General features: G+C 44.5%; 1 protein-coding gene across 1 annotated transcript in view; it reads right to left on the bottom strand.

The window, feature by feature from the left end:
• The window catches only part of LOC121283293 (D(4) dopamine receptor-like), a 60,577-nt gene extending 49,337 nt beyond the window's left edge, over window positions 1–11,240 (bottom strand). The window contains exon 1 of the mRNA XM_041197709.1: window positions 10,408–11,240. Within this exon, the coding sequence (XP_041053643.1) occupies window positions 10,408–10,647 (240 nt within the window). The 5' untranslated portion in view covers window positions 10,648–11,240. The remainder of the gene's footprint in view (window positions 1–10,407) is intronic.
• Window positions 11,241–18,867: the final 7,627 nt, after the last annotated feature.

Below are 18,867 nucleotides of genomic sequence, written 5' to 3'. Positions count from 1 at the left end.
TGTTCAAAGGAGTTTTACTAGGTTTATACCTGGAATGAGTGGGTTGTTTTATGAGGAAAGGTTGGATAGACTGGGCTTGTTTCCACTGGAGTTTAGAAGAGTGAGGGGTGATTTGATTGAATTATATAAGATCCTGAACAGCTTTGACAAGGTGGGTGAGTCCAGAACCAGGAGGCACTGTTTTAAAATCAAGGATCGCCTTTTAGCACAGAGATGAGGAGAATTTTTTCTCTCAGAGGATTGTGCGATTTTGGAACTCTGCCTCAAAAGGTGGTGGAGGTGCGTTCATTGAATATTTTTAAAGCAGAGGTAGATAGATTCTTGTTAGGCAAAGGAATCAAAGGTTATCGGGGTTAAATGGGAACATGGAAATTGAAACACAAGATCATCAGCCATGATCTTATTGAATGGCGGAGCAGGCTCAACAGGCCGAATGGTCTACTCCTGTTCCTATTTCTTATGTTCTTGGAAAATATTTCTCTCCATCTACCCCATGAAGACTGCAGAGAAGAAGTGAGCAGACAGTGCAATCTCCTCCCAGGACCCTCAGTCCCCATGCACCACGACCAATGTTCGACGTGGGGTCCACCATAGCTAGGCCCAGCAGTAGGGTGGTCAACAGGACTTTAAACTAGAAAGTGGGGGGAAGGGAAGGGTAAAACTCCAAGAAGTGGAGTGGTAATGGTAAACCAAGCAGCAGGTTAGCATGTGGGGGGTGGGGGGGGGGGGGGGGGGGGGGGGGGGGGGTGGCGGATTCAACGTCATGGAACATTATGAAAAAACTGAAAAGAGAGGAGAGCCCAGGAGAGGCTATTAAAGTCTCCAGAACACAAAATAGGACAGAATGTTTGGAAAGGGCTAGGAATCTAACTTCAAGCACATCAGATAAAGGAACGACAATGAGAAGGGGGATGGGAAATACAGGACTGAAGGTGTTGCATTTGAATGCACGCAGTATACGAAATTAGGTAAATGAGCTTGTGGCGCAGATTGAAATTGGCAGGTATGATGTGGTGGGCATCACGGAGACATGGCTGCAAGGGGATCAGGACTGGGAGCTAAATATCCAAGGATATACATCCTATCGAAAAGATAGGCAGGTTGGCAGAAGGGGTGGGGTGCTTTGTTAGTAAGAAATGAAATTAAATCGATAGCAAGAAATGACATAGGGTCAGATGATGTAGAATCTGTGTGGGTAGAGTTGAGGAACCGCATAGGTAAAAAACCATAATGGGAGTTATGTACCAGCCTCCGAACAGTAGTCAGGATGTGGGCCACAAGATACGCCATGAGATAGAAAAGGCGTGTAAGAAAGGCAAGGTTACAGTGATCATGGGGGATTTCAATATGCAGGTAGACTGGGAAAATCAGGTTGGTAGTGGATCCCAAGAAAAGGAATTTGTAGAATGTCTACGAGATGGCTTTTTGGAGCAGCTTGTGATGGAGCCCACTAGGAAACAGGCAATTCTAGATTTAGTGATGTGTAATGAGGCAGATTTGATAAGGGAGTTTAAGGTGAAGGAACCCTTAGGAGGAAGTGACCATAATATGATAGAATTTACCCTGCAATTTGAGAGGAAAAAGTTGGAATCAGATATAACGGTATTACAGTTGAATAAAGGCAACTACAGAGGCATGAGGGAGGAGCTGGCCAGAATTGACCAGGAGGTGAGCCTAGCAGGAATGACAGTGGAACAGCAATGGCAGGAGTTTCTGGGAGTAATTTGGGAGACACAGCAAAAATTCATTCCTAGGAAGAAGAAGCATACTAAAGGGAGGACGAGGCAACCATGGCTGACAAGGGAAGTCAGGGACAGCATAAAAGCTAAGGAGAAAGCATACAATGCGGCGAAGAGCAGTGGGAAGCCAGGGGATTGGGAAGACTACAAAGACCAACAGAGGACAACTAAAAAAGAAATAAGGAAGGAGAAGATTAAATATGAGGGTAAACTAGGCAGTGATATAAAAGAAGATTGCAAGTGTTTTTTTAGATACATAAAGGGTAAGAGAGAGGCAAAAGTGGACATTGGGTCGCTGGAAAATGAAGCTGGAGAAGTAATAAAGGGGAACAAAGAAATGGCGGAGGAACGGAATAGGTACTTTGCGTCAGTCTTCACGGAGGAAGACATGAGTAACATCCCCAAAATTCAAGAGAGTCGGAGGAACAGAGGTGAGTATGGTGGCCATTACCAAGGAGAAGGTGCTAGGAAAACTGAAAGGTCTGAAGGTGGATAAATCACCTGGACCAGATGGATTATCAGGAGAGTTCTGAACGAGATGGCTGAAGAGATAGTGGAGGCATTAGTGGTGATCTTTCAGGAATCACTGGAGTCATAGAGAGTCCCAGAGGACTGGAAAATTGATAATGTAACCCCCCTGTTTAAGAAGGGAGTGAGACAAAAGACGGGAAATTACAGGCCGATTAGCCTGACCTTGGTCATTGGTAAGATTTTAGAGTCCATTGTTAAGGATGAGATTTCAGAATACTTGGAAGTGCATGGTAAAATAGATCAAAGTCAGCATGGTTTCATCAAGGGGAGGTCATGCCTGACAAATCTGTTAGAATTCTTTGAGGAGGTAACGAGTAGGTTAGACAAAGGAGAGCCAATGGATATTATCCTTGGACTTCCAGAAGGCCTTTGACAAGGTGCCGCACAGGAGGCTGCTCAGTAAAGTAAGAGCCCATGGTGTTAGAGGCAAGGTACTAGCATGGATAGAAGAGTGGCTGCCTGGCAGGAGGCAGAGAGTGGGTATAAGGGGGTCTTCTCAGGAAGGCGGCCGGTGACTAGTGGAGTTCCGCAAAGGTCAGTGTTGGGATCACAACTTTTCACTTTATACATGAATGATCTAGATGAAGGAACTGAGGGCATTCTGGCTAAGTTTGCAGATGATACAAAGATAGGTAGTATTGAGGAGGCGGGGAGGCTGCAGAAGGATTTAGACAGGTTAGGAGAATGGGCAAAGAAGTGGCAGATGGAATACAACGTGGGGAAGTGTGAGGTCATGCACTTTGGTAGGAAGAATAGAGGTGTAGACTATTTTCTAAATGGGGAGAGAATTCAGAAATCTGGAGTGCAAAGGGACTTGGGAGTCCTAGTCCAGGATTCTCTTAAGGTTAACTTGCAGGTTGAGTCAGTAGTTAGGAAGGCAAATGCAATGTTGGCATTTATTTTGAGAGGACTAGAATATAAAAGCAGGAATGTGCTGCTGAGGCTTTATAAGGCTCTGGTCAGACCACATTTAGAATATCATGAGCAATTTTGGGCCCCGTATCTCAGGAAGGATGTGCTGGCCCTGGAGATGGTCCAGAGGAGGTTCACGACAATGATCCCGGGAATGAAAGGCTTAACATATGAGGAACATTTGAGGACTCTGGGTCTATACTCGATGGAGTTTAGAAGGATGAGTGGGAATCTGATTGAAACTTACAAAATACTGAAAGACCTAGATAGAGTGGACATGGGGAAGATGTTTCCATTAGTAGGAGAGACTAGGACCCGAGGGCACAGCCTTAGAGGAAAGGGAAGACCTTTTAGAATAGAGATGAGGAGAAACTTTTTTGCCAGAGAGTGGTGAATCTATGGAATTCATTGTCACAGAAGGCTGGGGAGGCCAGGTCATTGAGTGTATTTAAGACCGAGATAGATAGGTTCTTGATTGGTAAGGGGATCAAAGGTTACGGAGAGAAGGCGGGAGAATGGGGTTGAGAAACTTATCAACCATGATTGAATGGCGGAACAGACTCGATGGGCCGAATGGCCTAATTTCTGCTCCTGTGTCTTATGGTCTTATCCAGGAGGAGGTCGTCCGCAGTAGACAGCCACGTACCAGGAACAACCTGTTGTTGTGTTTTTATTGATACCCTTGTTCTCCTAGAGTCACCTGTCAGTTAGTTCAGCCTATTAATGAGCTGCTCAAGACTCTCATTCTCTCTGGCCTTTTGCCTGTTGGTGAACATGTCTAGTAGATTCACCACCAAACCTCAATGAAAAGTCATGGAGTTTATTTTTTGATTGAAAGTAGTAGATACAGTAGATTCTGGGGCCAAACTTACAAAAAAACATAAGAAATAGGAGCAAGAATAGGCCATTGGGGCCCTTAAGTCTGCACTGCCATTCAATAAGATAATGGCTGACCTGATCGTCGTCTCAACACCACCTTCCTGCCTGACCCCCATAACCCTTGACTCCCGTGGATCAAAAAACTCAGTATTGAATATATTCAATGACACAGTCTCCATTGCTCTTTGAGGTAAAACATTCCAAAGATTAATGTCCTTCTAAGAGAAGAAGTTCCTCCTCATCTCCATCTTATTCCTTATTCTGAAGCTGTGCCTCCCAATTTTAGATTCCCCCACAAGTGGAAACATCCTCTCACCATTTACCCTGTCAAACCCACACAGAATCTTATATGAAATTAGGTCACCTTTCACCCTTCTAAACTCCAATGAGTATAGGTCCAACCGGCTTAACATTTTCTCATATGACAACTCCTTCATCCCAGGAATCAATTTCGCGAACCTTCTCTGAACTGCCTCCAATCAAGTATATACCTCCTTAAAGCAGGAGGTCAAAACTATATAGTACTCTAGGTGTGGTCTCACAAATGCCCTATACAGTTGTAGGAATACTTCCTGACTTTATTTGTAATAAAGGCCAACATTCCATTTGCCTCCCTAATTACTTGCAGTGGCTGCATGCTAACTTTTTGTGATTCATGTGCAAGGGCACCCAGTCCCTCTGTAATGCAGCATTCTGCACTCTATCTCCAATTAAGCAATATTCTATTTTTCTATTCTTCTTAACAAAGTGGACAACCTCACATTTTTCCATATTATACTCCATCTGCCAAACTTTGATCCATTCACTTAACCCATCTATATTGCTTTGCAGACTCTTTAGGTCTTCCTTTCCCACTTGGCTTTGTATTGTCGGTCCTTCATCCAATTCATTAATATATATTGTAAATAGTTAAAGCCCCAACACTAATCCCTGTGACATCCCACTAGTTACAGTTTGCCAACCTGTAAAACCATTTATCCTGTTTCCTGTTAGTTAACCAATCCTCTATCCATGCTAATATATTAACCCCATCACCATGAGGTGTAATGCAGTAGCCTTTTATTTGGCACCAGTTGAATGCATTTGGAAAACCAAAAACACTACATAAAGGCTTCCCTTCATCCATCCTACTTGTTACACCCTCAAAGAACTCTAATACATTTGTCAAATACGCTTCACCCTTCATAAAACCATGTTGACTCTGTTTTGATTTTATTATAATTTTCAAAACGTCCTACTGCTAGTTCCTTAATAATAGATTCTAGCATTTCCCAATGACAGATGTTAGACTAACTGCCCCATAATTTGCTGTTTTCTGTCTTCCTCCATTTTTGAATAGAGGATGCTACATTTGCAGTTTTCCAAACTGGTGGATCTTCCCAGAATCTAGGGGATTTTGAAAACTTACAACCAATGCATCCATTATCCTTGCAGCCACTTCCTTTCAGACCCTAGAATGCAGGCCATCAGGTCCAGAGGACCTGTCAGCCTTTAGTCCTATTATTTTTCCTAGCACATATTCTCTAGTGATCATGATTGTTTCAAGTTCCTCCCTCCCTTTTGAGTTTCTACTATCATTGGAACGCTTTTAGTGTCATCCACTGTGAAGACAGATACAAAATAATTTTTCAAAGTCTCTGCCATTTCCTTGTTTCCCAATTAGTAACGGTCTTATCTCTAAGGGATTAATGTTCATTTTAGCTACTCTCTTCTTTTCATATACTTGTAGAAGCTCTTACTGTTTGTTTTTATGTTTCTTGCTAGTTTACTTTCATATTCTAACTTATCCCTCTTTACTTTTCTAAGTCACCTTTTGCAGGTTTCTAAAATATTTCCAATATTTTGGCCTACCACTAATCTTCACAGCATTAAATACCTTTATTTTCAATTTGATGCCAGGCTTAACTTCCTTAGTTAGCCATAGATAGTTCCCTTCTCATAGGGTCTATCTTTTGCAATGGAATATATCTTTATTGATAGTTATGAAATATTTCCTTCGATGCCCGCCACTGTTTATCCACTGACTTACCTTTTAACCTGTTTCCCAGTCTAATTTAGCCATCTGTTTGTAGAATTTTGTTATTGCCTTTATTTAACTTTAATATGTTAGATTCAAAGTTCAAATGTAGGAGTTTACTAATTTGTAAGAACTTTAACTACTTATGAGAATAATCTCAGACAGGTCTTTGATGGGAGAAACTGTCCTTTTTTTAAATTCTAAAAGACCTGTTAAAAAATTCATCTCTTAATACATCTGCTTAGCGTTTGCTGCCAACAGCTTCTGTGTCCTTTGCTTTCAATCAATCAGATTAGGGTTAATTTTGGCTACTACATTCATTTGAATATTTTATTTAAGTCAGAGGATGTGTTGGGTACACTGTCATGGGAACAGAATTTGAGGCTTCTTGGCGACGTTGTACATGTCTTGGATTAGGCTCCTGGGTCTAGGCACCACCATGAATATAACTGGTGCCATCTGGAGGGATGCGCACTGACACAGACACCAATTAATACCCAGGAGATTTAAGAGTCAGTAGCAGCACGGATACAAAATTGGCTGAGGGACAGACAGCAGACAGAAGTCATGAGCAATTATTTTTCAGACAGGAGGGAAATATACTGAGGTGTCTAGGAAACGAGAGACCGTTACGCAAATCTTTGACGGTAGCACGACAAGTTGAGAAATTTGTTCAAAGGACATATGAGGTCCTTAGCTTTATCAATAAAGGAATAAAGTACAAAAGCAAAGATGTTATACTAAATCTTAGCCCTCATCTGGAATATTGTTGCCAAAACTGGCCACTACACTTTAGGAATAACATCAATGCCTGATGAGAGAGTGTACATAGGAGATTTACTGGAATGATACCAGGGAAAAGGGATTTACTTATGTGAAGAGGCTAGAGAAGCTGGGGTTGTTCTCCTTAGAGCAGAGGCGGTGAAGGGGAGATGGAATAGATGCTTTCAAAAATCATAAAGGGCAGAATTTTATGCCTCACGGGCTGGCGCGCGCCCATCCCAATTGGGCGTAAAATGTGTGAGAAGACAATGGGCAAGTATCCCGACATCATCCCACACGCGCGGAATATTCAGGTCGGCAGGCGGGCACGCGGGTGTTGGAGCCGTGCCCGTCATCAATTAAAAGGCCACTAAAAACCCAATTGAACCCAATTTTATGTTGCCCATGAGATTTGGCACTTATTGCATGGGCAAAATGGGCAGGCGGGCAGCCCACATTTTGCAAAACCTCATCCAAGAGCGGGATAAAAGGGGTCAGCAGCAGTGCCAGTGTGAGTAGTGAGGAGTTTAGGAGATAGTTTGCTGCTGGTTGCTTATTTGAATTTGACATCTTCATCTCTGTTCTGAGCTTCATTCTTAGCATTTCTCAGCTTCATTTCAGGACTCATTGGTGTCTCCAAGGCTCCTGGGGGATTTTGACTATGTGGACTCTTCCAGGTATCAGACAGCCTTCTGTTATCCTGGTGATGTGGATTGTGCTTTCCGCTGGAAGCACCTCCTCGGAGGAAGAGAGGGGCAGAAGGGAGAGGAAGCCAGGTATCCCAATGCAGCTTCCTGGGGAATGACCTGTGGGACAAGAGGCGCAGGCACAAGGGGCACTGAGCCAGCAGGTAGTCCAAGGCAGAAGGGGCCGCAGAAGATGCCATTATCCTGCTTCCAGGGTTTACAGGCAGTGATGCAGCCACCTCAACATGTGCATGGTGCAATGCTGAAGGAGGCTGTGCCTCTGCAGGGAGACCGTGACCTCCATTTGTCATAAGATTGAATCTGAGATCACCTCCAACTGTGTGGGTGGAAACCTCACACCAGTGGCTCTGAAGGTCACAGAGGCCCTCAACTTCTATGCGTATAGCTCTTTTCAGGGGTCAGTGGGGGATCTTTGTGGAGTGTCCCAATCAGCTGTCCACTGTTGCATCAAGCTGGTGACAGAAGTTCTGTTCAGGCGTGTAATGACATTTATTCATTTCCATATGGATGAGATGAGTCCAGCCAGGCTGAGCGAGCCAGAGGCTTTAGAGTGATTGCTGGGTTCCTCTGCATCCAGGGTGCAATCGACTGCACACATGTGGCCATCAAGGCGCCAGCGGGTCAGTTGGGTGCCTTCGTCTACTTGAAGGGATTCCACTCGTTGGACGTGCAGATAGTTTGTGCCCACAAGATGCATATTCTGCAAGTCTGTGCAAAGTACCCTGGCAGCTCCCAGGTGCCAAGGCTCTTCAATGCTCCAGCCTGGCTGGATAGATGGCTGCTGGGGGACAAGGGCTATCTGTTGAAAAGGTGGCTTATGATGCCTCTTGCCACCCAAGAACAGAGGCAGAGCAGCGTTATAATAGGAGTCATGCCTCCACAAGGGCGGTGGTAGAGAGGACCACAGGTTTTCTCAAGATGCGTTTCCAATGCCTGGACCATTCAGGGGGAGCACTACAATACCCCACAGAGCAAGTGTCACTGATTGTGGTTGCATGCTGTGCTCTCCACAATCTGGCACTGGCAAGGGGGGACCCACTGGAGGAGGAGAATCTTGACGCAGCTTTACAGGCCACAGATGGTGAGTCCAGGAGTGAGTCAGAAGGAGCATGGTGAGGAGAACGCTGAGGGCATGGAGGCAGATGTCTATATCCTTCAGGGAGGCAGTGACATCACGGATGCCTCGACACAATGCTCTTTCAATTAGACTGCCAAAGATCTGCTTCAATCTCATGTCAGGGCTGTTGCCTCCATTCCAAATATCTGAAATGACCTTTTCATTTGAACCCAAAGTCCACTCAGTGCCTTTGCAATAAAGTTTAGAGCCAGTCACGTCCAGCATTACATACTGGCATACCCTGCTCCAAAAAAATAAAAGGGTGAAGCATATTCAGGCCATTACAATAAAAACAAAATTTATGTCATTTTCAAAATCCAAACAAATTAACATACCCCTCTCTGGTCTTCATTCCCAGACCAGTATACATAAACAAAACATTACAAAAAAGGTCAACTGTGACCAGTCGCTCTTGTGCTCATGGTGCCTTAAACTTGTGTGTGTGTGCTATGTCTTGGTGCCCCCCAACCCTGCTGGCAGCAGCATAGGAGAGCCTGCTGACTCTGGTGTTTTGTTGGCCTTGATGACCTTGGCAGTCGTCTTCTGGTCAGTGGAGCCTGTGCTGGCCCCACCTGGGAGGGAGCAGCCAGTGCCACGATCAGTCAATGCAGCCTCATCAGATGCCACAGTTACTGGCAGAGGCGAAGAGGAGCAGCTGCCATCATCCAGGGCGCCCTGAGAGGAGCCAGCAGAGACAATGGGCAGCTTGTGCACCAACGTGAGGTCACTCTGGACCTCCCTGCTTGCCATTGATGGACAGGCACCGAGCTGGGATATTGGGTGCCTCATCGATCTCCCACACTGGCACTGACTTCCTGAGGTTATTGCCTGTGTGCGGGCTTGCAGGTCCGAGTTCTGTCCCTGGAGCTGCCTCTCCTTGCCATATTGTCCACTCATGCCTGCCATGAAGCCCAACTCTAACAGAGACAGGAAATTCTGGCATGAGTCCCTGATCCTATAACTGAGAGACTCGGACTACCTGACCCTATAACCGAGAGACTCGGACTCCCTGACCCTATAACCGAGAGTCTCGGACTCCCTGACCCTATAACCGAGAGTCTCGGACTCACTGACCCTATAACCGAGAGTCTCGGACTCATTGACCCTATAACCGAGAGATTCAACGCTCTTGTGTTCTCTGTCTCTACACTGACTGCGGAGAGGCACTGAAGCCAGTTTACCAGTGATTGGAAGTACTCCTGTACGGGGAGATGGAATTAAACTCGGATTAAAAACCTCCTTTCTGTGTGCTGTTATAAAGTCCATTGTCTGGCAAGTCATGTACGGCAATAGCAACCCAGTTTAGCAATTTAAAGCGGACAAATATTTCCAGCTAAGATTCTATCTGAGGATCAATTCCCATACAAACATTAATTCCTTTACAGCAGCTCTAAATATGGACACCCGCTGGTTATTGGAATACACGAGGCAGTGCTAGAATTTGAAATAAATTAATTTATCTCAATATTTCAAAATGCAACATTAAAAAACCCCCACAGCTCTTTTCTCTCTCTCTGAAGGTTGCTTAAACTTGGCTTAAACGCTTTTTCACTGAATTAAAACCCAATAGTGATCTGGATCTCCAACAGCCTCAATTACTCGCCCTCAGTATACGGGTCCTCCCCTCGTGGGTGTCTTCCCTCCCCCCCCAACCACCAGGGGTCTCCTCCTCTTCACACCCGGGGTCTCTTCCCCGCCCCATCCCCACCCGGAGGTCTTCGCCCCCACCCGGTGGTCTCTCACCTCCGAGTAGACATACAGTGGGAGGACGAGGATGGCCAGCAGGAGGTCGGACACGGCGAGACTGACGATGAAGTAGTTGGTTGTTGTCCTGAGCGGTTTTTCGGTCCAGACACTGAGGCAAACCAGCAAATTCCCGGCGGTGATCAGGAGGATGAGGAAAGTGCCCAAAATCAGAGCCGGGAAATCATGTCCCGGGGACTGGGAACCCGGCTCCGTCCCATTGCCGCTCACATTGTTCATATCTCCAGCTCCCGGTCCGGGGACCTACCTCCCCTGGGCTCCCCTCAGACCCGCACGCAACCAGCCCCACATCTCACTGGACAGGAGCGCCGCCCAGGGACCCCCAAAACCCAGCCCAGAGACCCCAGACCCGACCCCAAAAATCTAGCTCTCTCAGAGACACCAGACCCGACTCTCAAAACTAGGGACCCCACACAGACTCCGCAAAACACGACCCAGAAATCTCAAAAGCGGACACCCAGAGACCCCAAAACCCAGACCCGACCTTAAACCCAGAGACCCCAAATATGCCCCTTAAAGCCAGAGACTCTTCCAAACCAGGCAAAGAAAGACCCCCAAAACCTAGCCCAGATACAACCTTAAACTGAGAGAATTTCCAAATCCAACCCGGAGACCCAGAACCGAGACAGAGACCCCAGGCCCACCTAGCAACCTTCTCCAGACTCCAAAACCCAGAGAGACCCCAGACCCGGACACCCTTTACCCCAGTTTAAGAGGTCTCAATCCTCTGCCCTGTTACTGGGAGCTGGCCGGTCGGTGTGGGAAGTTTTCCAGGAGAGGAGCCGAGACTCGAAACCGCTTCGCCCTGATCCGGTCTCAGTCTCCTCCTCCGCTCTGAGACAGGCGGAGTTCCGGCTCCAGGTGCCGGTTCGGGTCCTTCCCCACCCGATGCAAACTCTGACTGATGGTTCGCACCACTCCACCGGACTTCGTTAATGCTCCGAGTTTGTGGAGCGTGCTGCAAATTCTGCTCTCGTTTAGGGCAGACAAGCAGCTTGCACTATAAATGTATCTATAGTCTCTGTACTTTTATCAATGTGTGTGCAGATATCCTCTCAGGTAAAAGCGAGATGTCCTAGCGTGACTATTTGGAAGAAGAGCCGGGAAGTGCTCCCCAAATGCCCTGGACGATGTTTATTCCTTAATCGGCATCAATTAATATTATCTGCTCATTACCACATAGCTGGCATTGTGATCTTGCTGGGTGCAAATTGACTGCTGGCTTTTCCACATTACAAAAGTTCTCCCTTCGGAACATCCTTAGGTTGGGAAGATCCCTATAGAAATGCAAGTTGTTCTTTTAAGAATATAGGCATATTTAAAGATTTATGAAGGGGTGTGTATACACAGCTGCCAGTGAGATTGTTGACACATGGATACACACAACTCTGCCATATTTGCGGACATGTATACAGCTCTGTTAACTGAGATATGTGAGCAGGTATGTGTTGTACAATAGCCAGCAAGGTTGAGAGTGGTGCTGAGGGACTTAAAAGCAGAATTAAGTATAATTATTCTTTTAAAGAGCCAGCAATGACACGATAGGCTGAATGGCCTCCTTTTTGCTGTAAGTTCTGGGAGAGATGGGACCTGTATAGGCTAGGCAGACAGGTTGCACCTCGACAGAGCAGGGACGAATTTCTTTGTGATTTGCTAACTTGGAAGGGGAGGGATGGGAATCGGGGGTAACATTAGAGAGAAAAACCAAGGTGCACAGAGCACTGGGGGTGACAGATAGCACTCAAGTAGGAAATAGTAAGGTATTAGGTAGGGTCAGAGTAAGAAGAAATGTAATAAGCTCTAAATTAGACACCTTACAGCCTTCTGGACTCAACAATGAGCTCAACAATTTCAGACCATAAACTCTGTCCCCATGTTGATTCTGTTTTTTTTAAATTTATGCTGGTCTTAATCTTGTTTTTCATGTTTTTACTTTTGGACAGAGCTATTCATTATTCTGCCATTCACACTCACTCTGGACAAATGCTTTGTTTCTTTACTACAAACATTACTACTCCCTTTGCATTTTGTTCAATGGCATGATTGCTATTTAATCTCTCCCGCCACTAATCTATCCCTGACCTGCCCTTTTGTTCATCCACCCCATCCTCCCTTTCAACGACATAAAATCCATCACATTTCTACCTTCTTTCAGTTCTGAAGTATCATATTCAACTCAAAATAAAACATTAACTCTGTTTCTCTCTCTGTAGATGCTGCCAGACCTGCTGAGTACTTCGAGCACTTTCTGTGTTTATTTCTAAATTAGTTTTACAATATGAATGTACAGAGTGTGGTAAATGAGATTGATGAGCTATAAGCGCAGATAGCCACATGGAAATATGATATTGTGGCAATAACAGACAGCTGGCTTAATAAATATTCTTGGATACATGGAGTTCAGGCAAAATAGGAAAGAAGGAAAGGAGACGGGATGGCAATATTGATTAAGGAAAACACTTCAGTGCTGGAGAAAGAGGATGTCCCAGAGGGGTCAAGGACAGAATCTATTTGGCTATAGCTAAGAAACAGTGGAAGTGTAATTTCATTGTTTGGTGTAATCTGTGGTCCATGAACTAGTGAGAAAGATGCAGAAGAACAAATTTGCAAGGAAGTTACAGAGAAGTGCAAGAATTATAGAATAATTATAACAGGGGACTTTAATTATCCTAACATAGACTGAGATAGTAATAGTGTAAAGGGCAGAAAGGGGCAAGAATTCTCAGAGTGTGTTCAGGAGGATTTTATACAGTATGTTTCCAATTCAGTGAGAAAGGAAGCATTGCTAGACACGGTTCCTGGGAATGAAGTGGGCCAAGTGGATCAAATGTCAATAGGGGAACATTTAGGAGATAATATTTTATCATAATGTTTAGGTTGGCTATGGAAAAGGCCAAAAGCAATCCAGAGTAAGAATAATTAATTGGCAGAGGGAAAACCTCAATGGGGTGGGAACAATCTAGCCCAGATAAATTGGGTATAGTCATGATACTCTCTGGATGACGTATGAGTTAGAGAGTAAGATGAAGCAGGAAAAAGGGTGCATATGACAGATATCAGGAAGATAATACAATTGAGAATCAGGCTCAATCTAGAATGTTCAGAGAGAATTGATAAGACAATTAAGAGAACCAGAGAGAGAGAGAGAGAGAGATAGAGAGTATGAGAACTGAATAGCAACTAATATAAAAAGGAAACCTAAAGTCTACTATAGGCATAAAATTAGTGAAAGGGTGATAAAAAGAGGAGTGGGATCTAAAGGGGGATTTACAAATAAAGGCAGTGGACTTAGCAAAGGTGCTAAATTAATATTTTGCATATGTCTTTATCAAGGAAGAAGATGCTGCCCAAGTCATGGTGAAAGTCAAGGTTGTTGAAACACTTGCTGAGTTAAAAATTGATAAGGAATAGGAATTAGAAAGGATGGCTGCATAAAAGTATGACCAGATGAAATACATACAAGGATACTGAGGGAGGTAAGAGTGGAAATTGCAGAGGCACTGGTCATAATATTCCAATTCTCCTTAGATTCAGGGCTGGTGCCAGAGGACTCCAGAATTGGAAATGTTGCACCCTTATTCAAAGAGAGTGCAAGGATAAGCCCAGCAACTACAGGCCAGACTCAGTAGTGGGAAGTTTTTAGAAATGATAATTTGGGATGAAATTAATAGTCAATTGGGCAAATGCAGGCTAACTAAGGAAAGCCAGCATGGATTTTTTTTTTTCAGGTCAAATAATGTTTAACTAATTTGCTTGAGGTTTTTGATGAGGTAAAAGAGATAGTGGATCAGGGTAATGTGGTTGTGGTGTACATGGACTTCTAAAAGGCATTTGATAAAATGCTGCTCAACAGTCTTGTGAAAAAAATTAGTACTCATGGAATAAAAGGGATAGTAGCAACTCAGATATGAAATTGGCTGAGCAACAGTGGTGGATAGTTGTTTCTCGGACTGGAGGAAGTTTTACAGCAGGGTTCCCAGAGGGATGGTGTTAGGGCCCCTGCTCTTCCTGATGTATATTAATGACCTGGACTTTGGTATACAGGGCACAATTTCAAAATTTGCAGGACACAAAACTTGAAAGTATTGTGAACTGTGATGAGGAAAGTGTTAAAATTCAGAAGAATATAAGTGGAATAGGTAGACAAGTGGCAGATGGAATTTAATGGAGAGAAGTGTGAAATGGTTCACTTTGGTAGGAAAAACAGGAAGAGGTAATATAAAACAAATGGTACAATTATAAAGGGGGTGCGGGAGCAGAGGGACCTGGCGATCCATGTGCACAAATCATTGAAGTTGGCAGGACAGGTTGAAAAAATGGCTAATAAAACATACAGATCCTGGGCCTTATAAATAGTGATATAGAATACAAAAGCAAGGAAGCTATAATAAACCTGATAAAACACTGACAAAAGCAAAGTACTGTGGATGCTGGAAATCTGAAATAAAAACAGAAAATGCTGGAAATATTCTGCAGGCCTGCGAGCATCTGTGGAGAGAGAAAACAGTGTTAACATTTCAGATCAAGGACCTTTCTTCAGAACTGAAGGAAGTTAGAAATGTAATAGGTTTTGAGCAGATGAAGGGGAGGAAGAACAAAAGGGAAGGCCTGTGATAGGGTAGAGGGTGGGAGAGATTAAATGACAAAACATTTCATGGTACAAAAGGTAAAGGGAGTGGTAATGGTTGCAATAAAAATACAAAAGATATGTCAAGAGTGGGTGTGTATGGCAGAATAATGGACAGTTTGCATGAAAACAAAAATATGAAAAACAAGATTAAGACTGGCTCATGCAAAGCAAAATACAGAAACACGCTCTGAAATTGTTGAACCCAATGTTAAGTCCAAAAGACTATAAAGTGCCTAATCAAAAGATGAGACACTGTTCCTCGAGCTTGGGCTCAACTTCACTGGAACAGTGCATCAGGCTGAGGACTGAGATGTTTGCGTGAGAGCGAGGTGGAAAATTAAAATGACAGGCCACCGGAAGCTCAGGGTCATGCTTGCGGACTGAGTGCTGGTGTTCTGCAAAATGCTAACCCAATTTGTGCTTGTTCCCCCTAATGTAGAGAAGAATATATTGTGAGCTGTGAATACAGTATACGCCACACCTGGAAGGTATGTTTTTTGCCTTGAATGGTGAAAGAGAGGAGGTAAAAGGGCAGGCATTACATCTGTGTTTGCAAGGGAAGGTGGTGTGAGACAGGGGCGAAGTTGGCAGGTGATTGAGGATGGACCAGGGTGTCACAGAAGAAATAGGCCCATCAGAATGCTGGTGAGAGGGGAGGAGAAGATGTGTTTGGTGATGAAATCATGCTGGAGGTGGCAGAAATTGCAGAGGATGGTCTGTTTGATGCAGAAGCTAGTGGGGTGGAAGGTGGGGCAAGGGGAACCTTGTCATCATCCTGGGAGGGAGGGAAAGGGTTGAGGGTGGAAGTGTAGGAAATGTGTCCGACATGGTTGAGGGCCATGTCAACCAATGTGGTGGGGGAGTATCCTTGCTGAAGAAAAAAGAAAAGACATCTTGGAAGTGCCATTATGGAAGGTAGCATCATCAAAACATATGTGACGGAGATGGAGAATCTGGGAAATGGGAACGGACACCTTACAGAAGGCAGGATGTGAGGAAGTGTGGTCAACGTAGTTGAACAAGTCAGTGGACTTATAATGAATATTAAGTGATAGCCAACACCAGAAATGGAGATGGAGAAGTTAAGGAAGGGAAGGGAAGAGTCGGAGATGGCCTATGTGAAGGTGAGAAAAGGGTGGAAAGTGTAAGCAAAGTTGATCAAGTTTTCAAGTTCCAGGCAAGAGCAGGAAATAGCACCAATATCGCCATCAATGTACCAGAAAAAGAATTGAGGGTGGGGGCCCGAGTAGGACTGGAACAATGAATGTTCCACATATCCTACAAAAAGTTAAGCATAACTAGGATTCATGTGGGTACCAATATCAGCATCTTTTATTTGGAGGAAGTGAGATGAGTTAAAGGAGAAATTGTTCAATGTGAGAACAAGTTCAACCAGGCAGTGGAGGATCGTTGTGAATGGTGACTAGTTGCGCCTCCATTCAAGGAAGAAGCTGAGAACACTCAGGTTGGCCTAGTGGGGAATGGAGGTGTAGAGGGATTGGATGGTGAAGAGGAGATGGTTTGGACCAGGAAACTAGAAATCATTGAAACAACATAAAACATCAGAAAAATCATGGATGTAGGTGGTGAAAAACTGGACAAGGGGAGAAGAAATAGAGTCACGATTGGGCGAAATAAGTTAATTGGGGCAGGAACAGGCTGGGTCTACGGGCAGGAACAATGCATCTACTAGGACAGTCCTGTTTGTGGATTTTGAGAAGGAGGTGGAAGCAGGCTGTTTGGGGTTGAGAAGCTGTGGAGGGAAGATCTCCAGAGGAGATAAGGTCAATGACAGTCCTGGAAACAATGGCTTGATGTTTGGTGGTGAGGTCATGGTCCAAGGGGAGGTAGGAGGAAGCATTTAAGAGTTAGAGCTCAGCCTCTGCAAGGTAGAAATCGGTAGGCCAGGTAACAACAGCATTACTCTTGTCAGTAGGTTTGATAAAAATGTCAGGGTTAAGCCGGGGAGAATGGAATGTAGCAAGTTCAGAGGGAGACAGGTTAGAGCGAATGAAGGAACAGAGAAATTAAGACAGCCAGTCATGCTGAAAGTTCTCAATGAAAAGATCAAGTGTGGGTGAGAGACCAAAGGGAGGGATCCAGATGCAGGGAGGATATTGAAGATGGATGAAAGGGTCCACTGACTGGGGTGAGGACTCCTGGCTAAAGAAGTGAGCCCTGAGGTGTAGGCGATAGAAGAAGAGCTCAATGTTGTGCCGAGATAGAAATTCATTAGGAACGTAGGAGGATAAGGCTGACTCCTTTGCTGAGGACAGATCGTTCAGCATCAGAAAGGAGAAGGTTGGAGGGTATTGTGAATACATGGAAAGAGGTGAGATTATAAGAAGAGATAGGGTCAGAGTGAAGTGAAGGGGAAGAAAGAGCTGGATAGATATTGGTACTGAGGACTTGTTGGAGCACTACTGCTGCACTGTCAGAAGGCCAATAATGGGAGAGTGTGGCACTGTTGGAGGTTCTATCAAGGGAATGCTGCTTCGTTGAGTGGCCGGAACTGAGGGAACAGTGCACTGTTGAAAGAGCAGTACTGAGGGAGTGCTTCATTCTTGGAGGTTCAGTACTGACACTGCATGGCACTGTTGGAGGGGCAGTATTGAGAAAGCACTGAATTATCAAAGGGACAGTGCTGAGTGGCACTGTTTGAGGGGCTGGTACTAAGGGAGCATTGCACAGTCAGAGGAACAGTGCTGAGAGAGCATGGCACTGTTGGAAGGGCAGTACTGAGAGCACGTTGCATTGTTGGAGTGGCTGTACTGAGGAAATGCTGCACTGTCATAGATGTTGTTGTTCAGATGATGTACAACACTATTTAAAAATCTAGGAACTTTTTTGATGTCCAGGCTATTTAGCCCCAACCCATTAATCCCATTTGTTAGCGCACTCTCCACCTCCGCCCTTTGTTAATCTCGATTGAAGTGCATGGTAATCTTTCAATCTTCAGCTGTACACTCAATACTCCCTTCCTGATATATGTTTCCAACATTTTCTGTTTTATTTCATATTTCCAGCATTTGAGTTTTTTCTGTTGTTTATAAACATGGAACTTTCTCTCCTGCAGTAGATGCAGGAAGCAGTTATCCAGTAACTAGGTGACACCCTATAGGTCTGGGCACTAGCACCTGGTATTCAGAGGTACATTATCCCTCTTAAAGAATCTTGCAATGTATATAACCACAACTGCTAGACCAGCAGACCTGGACTTTCTCATTAATGTGAAAGATTTGAATGGGGATGAAATTGTTTTTCAACCATACAGCTTGGAAAGGGCAATAGTGAATTGGTACACCGTCTTACATCCCACCCAGGTCCCCAGTGTAAGATGGGCTGTCAATTGACAATGCCTTTTGTCCGGTGTCACCTGTAATGAGTTTATAACCTGCTAAAGTAAGGTTGATTGAAGAATCTGTGCGAGGTGTCTGTGCTTTTACCATGGTGGAGTATACAGGTTCCATGGGGGCGGGGGGATATTTTAAACTATTCCCCATTGATACCCAGAGATCCCAAGTTGCTAATCCTAACAGATTCCACTGCTCTGATTCACCAACAAGGCACCAGCTTGCAGGAACATAGGAACAGGAGAAGGCCATTTGGCCCCTCAAGCCAGTTCCACCATTCAATGAGATCATAGCTGATCTGTGACCTAACTCCATACCCCTTAATACATTTGGATTACAAAAGTCTATCAATCTCAGAATTAAAATTTGTTTTATTAGATCTATTTTATTTGAAACTTATTTTTATTGATCCAGCATCAGTTACCATTTGCCAAAGTGAATCCCACCCTTTGTATG

Source organism: Carcharodon carcharias, chromosome 10 (genome assembly GCF_017639515.1).
Source record: "Carcharodon carcharias isolate sCarCar2 chromosome 10, sCarCar2.pri, whole genome shotgun sequence".
Lineage (NCBI taxonomy): Eukaryota > Metazoa > Chordata > Chondrichthyes > Lamniformes > Lamnidae > Carcharodon > Carcharodon carcharias.
Note: the sequence above shows the minus strand (reverse complement) of the source record. Positions and strands in the feature narration are given on the sequence as shown.